We start from the raw sequence: 17,328 nt of genomic DNA, 5'->3' as shown, positions 1-17,328 counted from the left end.
GAAGTAGATATAATTATTTCTATTTAATAGATGATGAAATGCAGCTAGTAAATGCTAGAGATTCAGTGTGAAGCCAGATAGAACGTTATACTATCTCTTTGTCCTTCTATTACTCTAAGGTGGGGAGAAGAAATACTGCAATTATGAATGATTTTCATTTATAGTTAATTTGAAAATCATTAACTTTCACTTACTATGCAATCACACTCTGATGTGAGAGATATAAAACTATATTGCTGCTATGTGTTAGGATACACAAGATGCCACCTAGAAAATAGAAAGATTTAGCATGCAATTTTTAGCAATATTGGCAAAATAAATCAATGTACAACAACAACAGTAGTAAGGCTGTATAGGCTCAAGCTTGTTTACACAGATTACAGGGTCTTTTAAGTAGGCAAAAAATCCCAAATGCTTGTCCCAGTGAGAAATAAATGCTGTTTTTTTAGCTTCAAGGTTTAGATGGTCTTTCTAGTATCCTTTACGTAAAAGGTAATTAGAGGCAGCACTACGTCTCAGATGCTATGTGTCACAGGCATCTGGAGAAAAGACTGCATCACACATTTAATGCATGGGCTGAAGGTCTGCAAGCAATAGGGAGCCACTAACACTTTCTCACCAAGGTCATGCATAACAGTTTTGAAATAACTTATTGTTTTCACAATCAGCTCCTTGTCATTTCCTCCTTTCTGAGATGGTTGAAGGAAATGCTGTGCTTTGCAAATACTGCTCACACCTAATTTTTTCATTAAAAATTTCCTCACAAGGAAGCATTCAAACCTGAGAAAAGGTGTGTCCTCTGTGAGTAACCCTGATAACAGCTTTTAAATGTGCTAAGATAACAAGAAAGTAACAATATGAAAATTATATACAAGAATAGGTAAAAGAAGATAAATGAAGGCAGTTAACCAACAACAATAAAATTCTTTCTTAGCTCCAATATCTTGGAACAGGAGCTGGAGTGTATTTGGTGTTTCCTATTGTGGGTAGAGACCTTTGGGTTGGCTAATCCAGCTGCTATTCACAGCTCCCTCTTCTCTCCAGTCACCTTCCAGTGGCCTAGCAGTGGCCATTTGTTCACCAATGAGTTCTTGCCAATGAGATTTAGGTGAAAGAGGCTAGATGGACTGACTCATTCAATTTTTGATAAAGGCCTTTTAACACAGATAGACTTGGCTGGCGTGCCCTTTTGTCTGTTGCTCCTACTGTCTTCTTTTCTTCTGAGAGGTGTGGTAGCCCTCTTGTGACAATGAGGGAGCAAGCATGTGGACGGAGGCCTTGCTGTTGGAAATGGTGGAGTAGAAAGATGGAGAGAGCCTGGGACCCAGATGCCCTTGTTAAGCTGCTCACCAGTCCTGGACTCCCTGTTCTGGACTTCTTGTTTTAAGCAACAAATATGCCTCTTCTCTTTAGTTTCTACCATGATCAGTCTTGTTGTTTTTGTAAACACCTACAGCTGCCTGCATTTTTTTCCTAGTTTACAATGATTGTATTTTTTTCCCCAATACCACCCTATTTTGAACACCTTGCAAGGGTGACATTCATTTGTTCTCCCTCATGTAAAAATATATTTGTACATTTTATCACAGCTGTTGAGCACTCTAGGTTTCACTGAGTTATACGGTCCCAGTCTTTATCTTTCCTCTTTCCTTCTGGTGTCCCACATGCTTCTAGCCTTCCTCTTTCAACCATACTCAGAGTCATCTTTGTTCAGTGTACTTACATTGCTGTGCTACCATCACCCAAAATTGTGTTCCAAACCTCACTCTTGTCTTTTCCTATCTGTCTGCAGTGCTCCCTTTAGTATTTCCTGCAGAGCAGGTATTTTGTTCACAAACTCTGTCATTGTCTGTCAGAGAATATTTTAAACTCTTCCTCATATTTGAAGGTCAGTTTTGCCAGATACAGGATTCTTGGTTGGTGGTTTTTCTCTTTCAGTATCTTAAATATATCACACCACTTCCTTCTTGCCTCCATGGTATCTACTGCTCCAATAGTCTTATCTAGCTTCCTTTGTATGTGATGGATTGCTTTTCTCTTGCCACTCTCAGGATTTTCTCTTTGTCTTTGAAGTTTGATTATCTGATTTTTAAGTGTCTTGGTGTAGATACATTCAGATTTGTTCTGTTTGGGGTACACTGTGCTTCTTGTATCTGTAATTTAATGTCTTTCCTAAGAGATGGGAAATTTTCATGATTTCCTCTATTATCACTTCCGCCCCTTTTTCCTTCTCTTCTCCTTCTGGGACATCCATGACACGTACATTCAGGCACTTCATGTTGTCATTTATTTCCCTGAGACGTTGCTCATATTTTTCCATTCTTTTCCCTACTTGTTCTTTTGTGTATTGGATTTCAGGTGTCTTGTTCTACAGTTCCTGAGTGTTTTTTTTTTTTTGCCTCTTGAGATTTGCTGTTGTATGTCTCCATTGTGTTTTTCACCTCTTGTGTTGTGCCTTTCATTTCCATAGACTCTGCCAGTTGTTTTTTCAAACTTTCGATTTCTACCTTATGTTCGCCCAGTGTTTTCTTTATAGCCTTCATCTCTTTTGTTATATCTTCCCTGAACTCATTGATTTTATTTTTGATTTTATTTAGCATATTTCTTTGAAAAACTTCAATAGATTGTTTCATTAAAGTGAAACAATATCTCAACTGTATTTTGAATGAGGTGTAAGTTTGTTCCTTTGACTGGGCCATATCTTCATTTTCCCTAGTATGGATTGTAGTTTTCTGTTTTCTAGGCATCTGGTTTCCTTGGTTACCCCAATCACATTTTCCCAGATCAGCACAGGTTCAGGTCTCAGAATGGGGTTATATTCAGGGTGTATCCTAGAGGAATGACAGACATTCCCGTGAGATTTCCAGTCGCTGTGCTTTTCCTAACCTGTCCAGCAGGTGGCACCTGTCAGCCTGTCACTCTCAACTGGTGTAAGGAGGTGTGGCCTCCTTAGTTTCTGTTTTGACTGTTTTCCCACAGCCAGGCTTTGGGGTCTGGTTCTGGAGGGAAAGCTGGGCCCCACCTCCTTCCTCTTAGGGAAGATACACCCCCTAGGGAGTTATCATCTGCACTTGAATAGTCTCTCTGACTCTGTTATCTCCACCCCTGTCTGGGTCAGAGTGCTGCAAACTGAAAATGGCTGAGGCTTTCTTCTCTGAGCCCCTCAAGTTGAGAGAGAGAAAAAAGGATAGAAAGCCCTCTTTTAGAGCCAGTACATGGCCCCCCAGTTTCACTCATCAGCCAGAGGTAACACCTGGTCTTCTGGGCTTCCCCTTCCAGGACAGATGAGTCTTCTGGCTCTTCAAGGTTAGTCGGCTTCTTGGGGGTTTGTAGGTTGTATTCAGCAGTCTGCATTTGTTAATTAAACCCCAGTTGGAGCTCAGCTGAGCTACATTTGCTTGTTTGGAGAGTGCTGCTAGTTTCTACCACAGCGAGGCTTTGCAGCAAAGCCTGCTGTGGGGTGATGGGGCTCCTGGCGTGGTTCCGCAGCTTTTACTTACAGCTTCTATGCTGCGATCTCAGGTTTTCCTCCCAATCCAGGTTGGTGGATGATGTTTGGACAGTTATGGTTGTTCCCCAGCAGTTATTCCAAATTATTTGCTAGTTGTTCCTTGTTGTTTATTAGTTGTTCCAGGGGACTGACTAAATTCCACTCCTCTCTATGCTGCCATCTTGCCCCTCCTCCCTTGCTTGCATTTTTAACTGATACAACTGCTGTTCTTCATGTTTCTATTTGGTACCTGTCCTTTTGCCTTAATTTGAAGCAAAATAACACATAGAAAGCACAGACAGCTGTACCTTAAACTCTAGACCATTCATAGTACAAGCTCACTTGATTGTTTATGATTTATTCAAGAGTGGCTGAAAGTCAGTGAAATCTGGTGTTTTTTCCCTCCTTAATACCATGATGTTCATACTCTGTTGGAGTTTGGGGGCAGAGAAAATCATAGTCTGTGATCCTTTAATTTACAGAATTGCTCCTTTTTACTGCTTGTCTAAGTCAAGATCTGTTTATAAAGGCAAAAATGAAGCTGAACTCTGCTATAATCATAGGAACAGAAAAGAATAGCTCACATCAGTGTTTTGCAGAGAAATGCAGGAAACAGAATGCATTGGGAATCTGAGGGCCTCACTTTATTCATGCTAAGTTGCAAGAATGCCTTAAAAAATAAAGGAGCAATAAAGTTCCCGATTCTAATTCACAAGATTTAATGAGAGAATGAGGATAACTCTTTCCACCGGGACAGTATTAAAAGGTACCACTCTATCCTTCTTCCTTTCCACCTCAAAGAAGGCGAGTGGTCTCTCTATCACGACTTGAGTCTCCACAGTTTTACATTCAGTTCATAGTCAGCTCCTCCACCCCCCCCACCAATTCTCTTGCTTATTAGTCTCAACTAGTATTGAGGATCAATCTATTTTCCTGACCAGGCTGGAAGCCCCTCTGCAGGAAGGGATCATATCATTCACCTCTGCATTCCCAAAGTACTCAGAATCATGCAGTGCATGCAGAAGCACACTGCGTTGGTGCAGGACATCTTGGTTTCTCAAAGCCTGGATTATTTCATTTGACCTTTGAGTCAAAACCATTTGGAAGACCATCCAGGATCCTTAGCATTGTGTTTATGGATAAGGAACACCAAAAGGCTGAGTTTCTGGCTCCAGGTTATACAGTTACTAAAAAGCAGAGAGAAACTCGAAACGAGGCCCTCTGATTTCTACTTTGATGTTCTTTCCTCTATGTCACCCCTATTGAAGGCCCTCAAAGAATGTCTGTTAAATAAAATGAGTGCTTGAGTCAGGACTCTCATATGGGGAGAAGGAAAGTTTTACAAAGCTACAGTCACTTAAAGGTTTAATGAACACAGACTAGGTTTTGAGTTTCTCTTCCCTTAAAGAAATCGCTCTTTCTACATTTCCCCTGAGATTCTTTCCCATCTGCAGGAAAAAAAGGTCTTTAATATGAAAGGCAGGTACACATAACCAAAGTTAAGTGCCACACAGTTCCTTAAAAGCAAACTGATGTAAACAAACAAATCACATAAGGACGGAACAATTTCTGATCCCTTTAAGAATAGTCAATATGGCTGAAGTCTCAATACCAATGTACCATCTGAGAAGACAGTGCATCAATATTTACATTTCTTAGAAACCTAAGCAACATTCTATTTTTCCAATAATTCCACAGAAAAGAACAGTTATTCAGAGTTCATTTACAAGGAAAAAGAAAAAAGCACACAATGCTCTCTTTGGTTTGATACCATTCAGAAGTTAAACTCATCTGTAGAAAGAGATGCTAATAAATCTAGTGTTTCTGACATATCATTTTTTTTGGTTTTATTCTTGTAATCATCAAGGATGTATTCACAAGATTTGACAGAAAAACTTGTTGATATTGCAGGATTAAAGGCAGCATTTAAACTCACTTTTTGTTAGTTCCACTATATTATTTTTAAAAATAGAAATAATCATGCTATTTTAGAGGATTATATAAATGTTACACTTATTAGAAAAGACAATCTGACAATAGAGAAGCATTTAAAAAAGAAGTAAAATTTTTTAATTCTACTACCTAGAGATAATGACTGATAACATTTTGGTGTAAATACTTCAAGACATTTTTTCCTATGCTCACACACATACAAATAGGCCACAATCACACTCACTTTTCTTTCTTTTTAAAGAATAATTATGAAATCAGATTAAACCTGTTTTTTTTTCAGTACTTAATTGCCATCTTTTCATATAAAAAAACATGGGGAGAGAGTGCTCTTTTTAATGAATCTAGACAACCCCAAATTATGATAACTTGGGAAGGTTTTTTCCATTTTTCACCACTATAAACAATGCTTCTATAATATAAATCCTTGTACATCTTTGTGTACTTGTCCAATTATTTCCTTAGGATAAATTCCTAGAAGCAAATTTGCTTGCTCAAAGCAAATGCTAATTTTAAAAGTTGACATTTACTGCCAAGCTACCCTCCAAAAAGGCTGTACCAAGTTATATTTATCAAAAACATTAACAATGAACAGATGTGCCAGTTCTCACCACTTGCCAATACCAAACATTGACAATATTTTAAATCTTAGCTACTCTATACCTATGTTCTTTGATTCCTAGAGAAATTAAAAAGCTTCTTAGGTTTATTGGTTATTTGTAATTTTTTTGATGAGTAGTCTTTTCATGTACTTTTCCCAATTTTTAAAAATTGGGGTTTATCTTTATTCACATATTTGGGATATACAGTCTGTCATATATGTCATAAACATCCCCCTGCTCCCATTTTTTTTTATGTTTGGTTTTGGGGAGGTGTTTTTTTCAAATAAAAGTTTAAACATTTCAAGTAGTGGAATATGTGACTATTCTCTTTTGTGGTATCATGTTTGGTTGTAATCTATTGTGACTGCCTATGTAGCCTGTAGCCTAGTTCATCATCATTTTTTGTAAATGTTTGATGGACATTTGAAAGGAATGTATATTTTTTATTTGTAGGGTAAAAGTTCTTTCTTTATCTATTAAATTAAGTTTGTTATTTCCATACATTTTCCTAGGTGCTCACTTAGTTTTTCTTTGCTTGATTTGTCAAGGACTAAAGCAAAATGTTAAAATCACACTCTGAATTATGGTTGTTTCCCCCCTGGTTTTCTGATTATGTTCCCTCAACCAGTTTCTTGACTGTACTAATTCTGTAAGTATGATATTTCTAGCTACCAAAACAATTTTATTACAGACTTGTTGCTCAGTTCATTTAATCTGTAGCTTCAAACAAATTTGGAATTTCTCCATCTAATGCATTTCTTCTTGTGTTTATTCAATACTTCATTTAAAAAATTTAGGCATTTCTAAGATGCTATGCTGCTCACTATTTTCTTGTTAAGAGTTCAGAGTTGAGTTGGCAATTGACGATATTTTGTAATGCATGTGCTTCTAAGCATCTTTCCAGACTTTTTACACTTTTTTTTTAGCACCTGTTTTATTTTGCTTATCTTTATACCCTTCCTATTTAAAGCATGTAGTTTATAGCTTTAGCTTCATTTTCATTGCTAGTCTTTTAGCTGGAAATTTATACATCCATCTTCAAATCAAGACTAGTATCTCCCTTTAAGCTAAATAAACTCTAAGGCTAATAAAATGCAAATGTTGAGCTGCTTGGCTACTGTTCATTCAGCTTTTAGAGAAAGCAGCTTCTTTCTAAAAAATTTTCAGAATAAAATTGGGCATTTAAATGGAGTTTTCTTTCAAGAATCAGATTATTTCAGGTGTGGGAGATGGAAATGGGGGCAATGTGTCACCTCAGTTAGATTCAGGTTATCTCTAGTCAGTTGTCGTGACCACAAATAGCACTGTCTTCTCTTTCTAATCAGGTTACGTGCACCTCCAGGGGCACTACCAGTGGGTGGGAGGATGGACGGGAGCGTGATGGAGACTCCATAAGGATCTACAGAAAGGGGGCTACCACGGCCCCTCCTCCAGCCCTTCTTTGGGTGTCCAGAGTGCCATTTCAGCCCAGTCATCCATTTTTGTCTCCTGTGGAACTTGGCCAATTAACCCAAAGTTTATACACCAACAGATAATTTCAATAATTAAAATACAGACATACACACACACACACACACACACACACATAGCTTTAAAGTTTGGAGAAATCTGTGCTGGTGAGATAACAGCTTTGAAGATTTTTGTCAAGTTTTAGTTGACAAGTCCTCATTTTGCCCACCTAACAGCACTTTGAGGAAATGTCTGTTGGTTTGAGTAAACTGTGGCAGAAAAGGGAAACCTTGGCTGGCTGAAAGTCAGAGGGGTCCATGAGCATAAAGCATAGCCCAGGCTGTGGCTCCAGAAGAGAGGAGAAGGGACAGGGGGAGACTGAGGAGACTGTCGAAGGACCAAGAAAAAACAGCTCCTCCTCACAGCTCTTTTCGTCTCTTGCCCGGAAGCCATGGGTGTGTGTGAGAGCAGTTGAGTTGGCAGGGTCCCTTTCACTGACCATATTTTGTTGCCTCTTACACAAAGGAGGTCAGAAGAGCCTTAGCTGTTTTCAGTTACTCCTACTTCTGTCAATAATTTCAACTCATCTCAGATCTGTTGCTATCCAAAACCCTCTTATACCTGTTACTCTTAAGTCACATCCATATTAACTCATGAGTCAGTTTTAAATGAAGTGAACTTGCTCAATCCACATTCACACCATGTATCATTAGGACTTGCCCTGTCAACTCTTGTTGCCTCAAATGGATTTTATAATTTAGCTTTTAAGTTTTATTTGGCTATAGGTAATGCATTTAATTTTTGTTTGGCTGTGGTTTCTCAGTATGCTCAAGAATCTGACCTAAAAATTTTTCCCAATATGATGAAATTTTATGAATGTTAAATTTAGCTATTAATGAAGTTGATATAATGTTAAGCTTTGTAGATATTTAAAAAATGTTATTAATCTCAATTTTGGTAATTTTCCTATATTGAAACAATATACAATTTCTCATCCCTTGGACTTTTTCTTGTCTCTGGAAAGCATGGAGTGCCCAGGCATTGTGCCCAAAATCAGCAATGGAAGAGCTTCCCTGGCAGAGACACCAGGGGATTAAAAAGATCTTGGCTTGTCAGAGGAATAGAAAGAAGCCAGCGGGTCTGGGGTGGGGTGAGGGAGAGGCTTTATGGCAGAGGAAGGGTTGCAGAGGCAAGCCCGGCCAGGACACACTGGGACCACACCAGGGAGTCTTTGTGAAACACTGTCCATAGAGACATTGCCCCAGCCTGCTGAATCTGTCTTCAACAAGCCAGATATGACCATGACTTGGAATCAACATATGTAGATTTCTCTTGCTCTTAAGAGTCATACAGACGTCTTTGGAGGTTTGTTTTCTTACTTCTGAAACTGCACTTGGCTACTTAGTCCCAAGAAAGATTTTTAGGGAAATTAACTTTGGAGAAATTAACGAATTAAAAATCAACCCTGTGATGTGGTCCTCTCTCTCTCTAACGGAGCCACCTCGGCGGGTGATCTCACTGCCCTTCCCCCTACGTGGGACCTGACTCCCAGGGGTGTAAATCTCCCTGGCAATGCAGGATATGACTCCTGGGGATGAATCTGGACCCAGCATCGTGGGATTGAGAACATCTTCTCGACCAAAAGTGGGATGCAAAATGAAATGAAATAAAGCTTCAGTGGCTGAGAGATTTCAAATGGAGTCGAGAGGTCACTCTGGTGGACATTCTTGCACAGTACATAGATAACACTTTTTAGGTTTTAATATATTGGAATAGCTAGAAGTAAATACCTGAAACTACCAAACTCCAACCCAGTAGCCTTGACTCTTGAAGACGATTATATAGCAATGTAGCTTACAAAGGGTGACAGTGTGATTCTGAAAAACCTGTGGATCGCACTCCCTTTATCCAGTGTATGTATGTATGGACGAGCAGAAAAATGGGGACAAAACTTAAAAGAAAAATAGGGTGGGACGGGGGATGATTTGGGTGTTCTTTTTTACTTTTACTTTTTATTCTTACTCTGATTCTTTCTGGTGTAAGGAAAATGTTCAAAAATAGATTGGGGTGACGAATGCATAACTATATGATGGTATTGTGAAAAGTTGATTGTACACCATGGATGATTGTATGGTATGTGAATATATCTTAATAAAACTAAATTTAAAAAAAAAAAGGTTATTATAATCCCTCAAAAAAAATGCATTAGTAGCTAACTCCTGTCCAAGGACTCCTTGAAATGATGATGATTTCTTAAAGATATTCCAAAACCTTTCTCTTTCTTTCCAAAATGGAAATCATTTTGTTTTTTACTCTGATTACAAATAAAGTCAATGTTCATTGTAAAAAAAAATCAACCCTGTGGACAGCAACAGGACATGGGTTTTGGAACACAGGGCTATGTTATCTATTCCACAGGCAGGTCCTAATTCTTTGTTCTTCAATACAGATCCTGAAGTGCCCATTTCCCCACTGCCATCATCCTATTCCAAGCACACATGCAGATGACACCATTAGCCTCCAACTGGGCTTCTTGTACTGCTTCTTCTTTTACCCTTTACCATCAATCTCCACACAGAGCCACATTTACTTTTACATCTAAATATGCTCATGCTACTCCTTGCTCCAAATTATTCACTGGATTCCTGTAACACTTTGGAAAAAAATCCAAAATTTACAAGGCCCTAATATTATCTACTTCTTTGCCTACTTAGGGCCTTCGTCCTTGCTGTTCCCTCCACTTGGAATGCTCCTTCCATGCCTTGTCATCATGGCCTCTGTCTCCTTCTGGTCTCTACTCTGATGCCACCCAGGAGGGCCTCCCTAATGATCTACTCAATTCTAACACTCAATTCTCCGACCTTGCTTTATTTTCTTCAGAGCACCATCACTCCCTGAAATAGCATTATGAATTTGTTTACTTGTGTACTGTCTTTCTATCGCAGTAGAACGTAAGTGCCACAAGCAAGGGGCTTTTCCACCTCCATTGCCACCCCCTCAGGACCCACAAACAGTGCCTGTAAGGTAATCAATAAATAGCTGAATAAACTAATCTATCAATGAATGAAAAATTTATTTTCATAAGATGAAAACATCTCCATGAAAAAACCTAAAACGGTTCTATTTTAGGAAGTCATTAATAAATTTACTTGGGGTCTATTCAAGCATGTTAGCAATTTTTTAGAGACCCTCATACCTCTGGGTACTGAGAACATTCATTTCACAGCTGTGAAGAGTAACAGTAAGTGACTTCAGTTTGTCATACAATGCATTTACCTCATTGACCTGCTAGCATTCCTAGAATGACAGCCTACGGTGGAGCAGAAGTTGCAGCAGCTCTTGGGAGCCATCTCAACCTGACCGATGTCCTCCGGCAGCACTATTTTAGTTGATCCACTGCTCTTTCTAGCAGTCTTAAAAAAATAATCCTAAGAATACTCTAGGCTTGATAATAAAGTATTTAAATAGATAAAATTTCTATAAAATTATAGGTTGATGTTTAGTGAAAAAATTCCTAAAGGAATTTACTAGGCTATTATTTTTATTTTATAGGATGATTCATCTCATGAAGGGATTGTCAGAACTTTTCCTTCTTGTAATCAAAGTAATCAGGGTTGTCTAAAGTTTCAGTTGGGCATGAACTGGATATCTCTTTTATCTTAGTTTACCAAGGACACATTCCTTGGTATCAGACAACCTGTTTGATTAGTTTCACAAGACCAGTCCAAAAGAATCAAGAATCTGCCCCAAAGTTTCAGAAGGAGAGGCTGATTTCATTAAGAAATGTTTTTCCCGATGTTTGATAAAGGCATCTTATGTCTTCCTGTGAACCTGAATGTCCGGAGATGCCTGTCAGGTCTGTGCAAGCATGTGCTCTGAAGGTGTTTCTCCAGGTCAGTTCTAAAATCTTTCTGGGGCATCCATTACTGTACATCATTGCTGATTCCTGATTGTACTTATTACCTAGTAGTAGCTTCATAGCTCCTCTTGTATATGTTAAAGCACATTTCATCCAATTAAATATTATTATATACTTATTAAACTATTAAACTACTTGTCACAGTAGTGCTTTCCTTAAAATTCTTACCTTAAATGAACTATATTAAGTTATATTATGAGATAAATAGGTCTTTAGGGTGCTTTTCAGCTTGGGAATTTTCCCTGGGAAATTCCTGTGTTTCATAAAATATACAAATAAATGATCTCTCCTTTACCATGTTCATAGATGCTCTATGAGATATGAGCACATAGTTTTTGCATGTCCTGAACACATAGCCATTTGTCTGTTCTCTCTGACACAGGTTACCCACCTGGCAACTGTTCTCTTAGTTTACATCCCTAGCCCTCTATGTCTCGAGGGCTTACTGCCCACGTGTAAAACTAGACTTTGAAACCTTCCTCCTCACATCATCACATACTACACAATCTTACTCTTTCATTCTCATGCCTTTTGTGATTCACAGCTAATTTCATATCTGGCATGTTGCTCTTTCTACTTTCACTACTTAAGAAAAACTTATCTTCCAAAAATTGACTCTAAAATATGACTAGTGATTTACTTGTGTAAAGAAAAAAAGATAGCTTTAATTTTAAAAACTAAAATTAGGCACAACAAACAATATTTTCAACTTTTGACACCCATGAAAGCACCCAGGAGGTCCTTTCAACATTTCTACAAGTCTCATCTATCTCTGACCCTTCTTTTAATTAAATCTGCTTTTCCTCAAGGACCACTAATGATAAGTAAAAAGTTTTGCTTTTCTTAACCCATCTTATTGTTTTTAACATTATTTAATTATGAACAGAGTTACAGTACTGTTTTCCACCTTTTCATTTCAACTGCACCGTATTCAAGTTACATTATCGGATGTACAGGCACTTAAGATCTTATGTCAGGAATTTCCTGGAAAACTAACCAGGACTTGAAAAATCTTTTCTCTAATAAAACATTGGGCATTGCTGGAATGTAATCCATCTGTAAGGAGAGCAAGATTCATATTCAGAGAGGAAGATAATGAAAAGAGTAAGTGTACCTGCTATGAGCTTTCCCTTATATAATCCTCCAACTTTTTTCCCCAACCAAAAGCTAGTTTTTACAAGAAAAATCTTATTTAATGTTTCTATTTCGTTCTCTTTAAGATTCAGAGAATATTCTTTCATTACTTGAACAAAATAATGTTTATTGGCTTCTAAAATTTGAAAAGTTCATAATGTAGACCTAAATGCAACACTAGAGATACCACCATTTTTTCTCAACTAGACAGTAAAGGGAATGGAAATGGCAGGAAATGGCAGTTAGGTGCTTTCTGTCTGCAATTTCATTTAATCTTTACAATAATCTTGGATGTAAGTGTGTTATTGTTCCCATTTTAAGGACGAAAAATTCAGGCTTGGGGAGATTAAATAAATTCTCCTGAATGTGGCCCTTTGATGTTACTATTTTGATATGCAGATATTTTGATAATTTAGAAATTAGTCATTAAAATGTGACCCTCTACAGGGTGATTGTGAAAGCCTTGTGGATCACACTCCCTTTATCCGGAGTACAGATGGATGAGTAGAAAAATGTGGACAAAAACTAAATGAAAAATAGGGTGGGGGGGATAATATGGGTGTTCATTTTTACTTTTATTTTCTGTTCTTATGTTTACTTTTTCTGGTATAAGGAAAGTGTTCAAAAATAGATTGGGGTGATGAATGCACAGCTATATGATGGTACTGTGAACAGTTGATTGTACATCACAGATGAGTATATGGTATGTGAATATATCTCAGTAAAATTGAATTTAAAAATAAGTTTCCACAGAAGGAAAGGTTTTCTGCTAATAAAAAACAAATAACCACACAAAAAATGCCATCCTCTAGAAATTATCAAAGAATGTGAAAGACTTGGCATCCTTGCTCTTTATCTGACTCCTAACCCAGAATCAGGGTTGGCAATGGAGTGAGGCTCAGAGTTGGGGCAGTGGTTAGAGTTGGAGTAGGTTAGAGACGGGATTAGGTTACGGACGGGATGAGACAAAGACAGGGTGAGAGTCCTGGGTGGCGATGGAGATCAAACACATCTGTTGTACATTATTCAGTAATAAAACTGAGGGATTTCCTATTTTGATACAGTTGCTTCAACACAGCTTTCTTAAAGCAGCTAGATTAAAATATACTCTTCAAAATGTCTCATCAGTTAAAAGTTCCCTGCCTTGGTTTTACGAGTTTCTGAGTTACAGAGCTAGAATTTGAACTCAGGTCTATGACCTCAGAGCCTGTCTTCTTTCTACCACACCTTAACTACCAAAACCAGGCACTAATTCTAATATGCTATGACAACCGTGTCCGCACAGTTGTACAACTTGCGACATGAAAACTACACGATAAGACAGCAGTGGCCTTCCCACCTGTTGTATCTTGCTAGTTTGTTAGACAGGATGGAGGAATGCAAATGTCCCTTGGCATTATTACTAATAGTATTAGTCAGATATAACGGTAAAAACCTCCATTAAAAGTATCCCCTTAGGAATCTTAAAATGTATGTAAAAGATTTTAAAGACTATTTTTAAAACCTAAAGCAAACATAGGTTCTGATTTCAGATACTATGTATGGAAGACAGGAAAGTGTTACAAATAATTAAAGCAATTAATTTCTCCACTGAAAATACAGCTCTCAGACAACATGAAGTAAGGTGATTTATAGCATACCGACAGTGGTTCTTCTAATGAAAAAGCAACTGTCCAAGTTTTCTCAGGAGAACACCCTTGGTAACAACCACCCACAGTCATGGGAAGTCATGAGCTAGAAAATGAGGACCAAATGAACCCACAGACGGGAAAAGCCAACATTCATTAATTTAACACCAGTCATTTGTATGGAACATGTATACATGTCACACTTTCCTTGGAGAAAAACAAGGTCAGTGAAGGGCAGAGTTCACATATTTGAATACGTTTAAAGAAATTTTACTTAAGAAATAATCTGATCCAAAGATTTTACATTAAAAAAAAAAAACTTGTTTTAGAACAAGCAGGTTATGATAAATAGTTGCTCAATCATCCCTAACCATAAGTTCACATTGAATCTTGGACAATATATTCCTCAATGGTGGCAGAAAGAAAACAGTGTCATTAAAAGGGACTTTATTCTGACTCACTGGCTAAGAAAATGGGGACAGTTTGAGATCTTCCATGTTGTTTCATTTTAATGGGCAGAAAGCATTTTTCATGTCCTTATTAAAGTGGCTAATGTGTTTCTCTAGTCTCATTACCACTGCCAGACTCTACTCTCTGTTGCTTCACAACCAAGACAACTCCTTATCATTTCAGAGAAGATCAGACAGCCAAATCAGATTGCTCACATGCGGTTGTTAATAAAACTCCTATGGAGCTGCTCAAGGTCACCAAGTGGATTGTACAATTATTTGTATTTTCTTATGGTTTTCTATAATTACTGTGATTGTACTTTCACAGAGTAAATGTATCTGCACCAATTAAAGTAGTGGTGGCTTAAGAATATTCATCAGACTTGTGTGAAAGGATATTATTCTTAGGGTTTTGATCAAAGCACAGAAATTAAACTGCTGTTATCATGCATTCAATCCAAGTATTAAATTAAAATGTCCAGAAACTTTGGAGTTTGAGCAGATGTTAACTATTTATGAAAATAAAAGTTATACAGGATTTTCTCTCGTGATATAACTCTTTGTTGTATTAGAGGTACTGAAAAAACTACACAAAGTTGAAGGATATAGTTTATCGTAAATGACTGATCTGAATTACTGTCAATTTAAATTTTTGGAAATGTAAAATTCTAAGAAATCTTGCTTTGGTTTACATCTTTATATATATTCTTATTTGATTCACCTCTTTTTTGAGGGCCCCAGGACTAAGAAATAACATCCATAAAATCAAGCATCTGAGAGTACTAAACAGAAAACACAGCTATAACCTTTCGGACATTGCTATACAGAAACCTCATTCTATCTAGTTTGAGAGTGTTCACAGCCAAAGTGACCAGCTGTACTTCCATTCCATTAGCTGTTGTTTTAACGCTAGTATTTTAGCCTGCTGTGTGTGAGATGTGACTGTACATGCACAATTCCCATCAAAGGCAATTTTCTGTGTGATGGTGTGTAAAATTTACCTCTAATTATGATAAGGTCACTGATGGGTCATTTATGATATGCTCTCTGGAGACAATTATGGTGAATAGCTTTCAGCAAGATTCATCTGGAGAAATTAAATTGGTCTGACCATCACTCAATAGAAAGTAAAAGCCTCTTAGGAAATTATTCTTCAATCATGTTTAAAGTCCTAAAGGAACCTAAAGAGGGGCAGTACAGCACAGTACAGCACATAGACTTTTGGATCAGGCAGAGCTGGATTTTAAACTAGGATCTCTGGACCTAGAAAGTCCTACATGATATGGCCTCTGAACATCTTTTCGGCTTCCATTTCTGACATTCGCTTCCTAATGACCTGGGCTTCCTAACCACTGACTTCCTTCCTGGTCCTTGAACACTCCATGTTTACTCACTCTGGGGTCTGTGCAGCCCAAAGTTTTCTGCAGTTGGAATGTTCTTCCTCCAGAGCTTGACGTGGCTGGAAACTTCTCGTTCTTCTATCTGATCAAACGTAGCCTCCTCTGAGAGGCCTCTTGTAAGTTCTCTATCTAGAGAAGCTACTCTATACTCCAGTTAATCACAAGCTATCATCCTACTGATGTCCTTGAAGTGATAAACAGACTCTGAAATTATTATTGACTTGTTTATTATCTAATTAAACTTGCATATCATTATATGGAAAAGAATCTAAGAATCAAGGGCATCCTGACTTGAATATCTCAGTCTTGAAACCCTACCAACATCAACTGTATGAGCCCAATATTGCTTGATAAAATGGATTAACAAGAAGATCTTAATAAATTAGGACTGAACAAACTTGTTGGACTTATATAAGACAGCATAAAAACAGAACTACTCATGAAAAAATGCATTAAAATATCACTAGAATGATTTCGCATTTCACTATCACCACGGAGGGCCTCCATGGAGGGATAATAAGATAGCCACTTTAGTTAACACTTTTGGAAGAGGGTATTTTTTATATGTAACCATCGAGAATGAAATTTTGTGATTTGTAAATATGCTGAAATGTTATATTTATTTAAATTTATCAGTACTTTGTTTTAGTCCTCCTTCCTAAGACCTCTTACTTGTGGATAGAATATTGACTGTTCGGATGCTCAATAAATGTGTTAGGGAATGGTTGAATGCTGAATGGACTGGAAGATCCTACTTGTGTTCCAATCCATAATGCAAACTATAACAACTACAAGAAGAACAAGAGTAATGAAATCCTCACCAAAGGGTCCAGTCATGGCCACAGTAAGGCTGAACATTTCCAAGGTAGAATCCCAGAGATTGAGTGACTTCTACAAGATTAGTGAAGTCAAGACTGATGCTGTTGAAAAGTACAGACGTCATGATAATCTCATCAATGGCCCACACGTCTTCTCCCTGAGAAGAATGATATGGTTGCCACCATCTGAACTGGATTCCAAACTGTCTTGCATCATCTGGTAGTTCTACAGAGATTATTCTAAAGGGAAAAATAAATGTTAAAATTCAGATTACTTTGCTATCTTAAAATACAAACATTTACAGCAGGATTTTTTCCTGAAGCCTAATATTGAAAAAAAAAAAAAGTTCTCCCTCTATTACAAACATTGAGATTCCCAATTTTCTATCTGACAGCAACAAAGCCTTCTAAAGTCTAAAAATGTGACTTTATGTCCACTCTTCTGCTTTTAGAAAAGCTAAACCAATAGAACACAGTTGTCCAAAGTGA

At 37.6% G+C, this 17,328-nt stretch overlaps 1 protein-coding gene across 1 annotated transcript in view; it reads right to left on the bottom strand.

The window, feature by feature from the left end:
* RELN (reelin) overlaps window positions 1–17,328 on the bottom strand; it is a 520,858-nt gene that overhangs the window by 128,877 nt on the left and 374,653 nt on the right. The window contains 1 exon segment of the mRNA XM_037837769.1: window positions 16,843–17,079. Coding sequence (XP_037693697.1) covers window positions 16,843–17,079 — 237 coding nt within the window.

The sequence above is a fragment of the Choloepus didactylus genome, chromosome 5 (assembly GCF_015220235.1).
Source record: "Choloepus didactylus isolate mChoDid1 chromosome 5, mChoDid1.pri, whole genome shotgun sequence".
NCBI lineage: Eukaryota > Metazoa > Chordata > Mammalia > Pilosa > Megalonychidae > Choloepus > Choloepus didactylus.
This window is presented reverse-complemented; position numbering and strand designations above follow the sequence as displayed.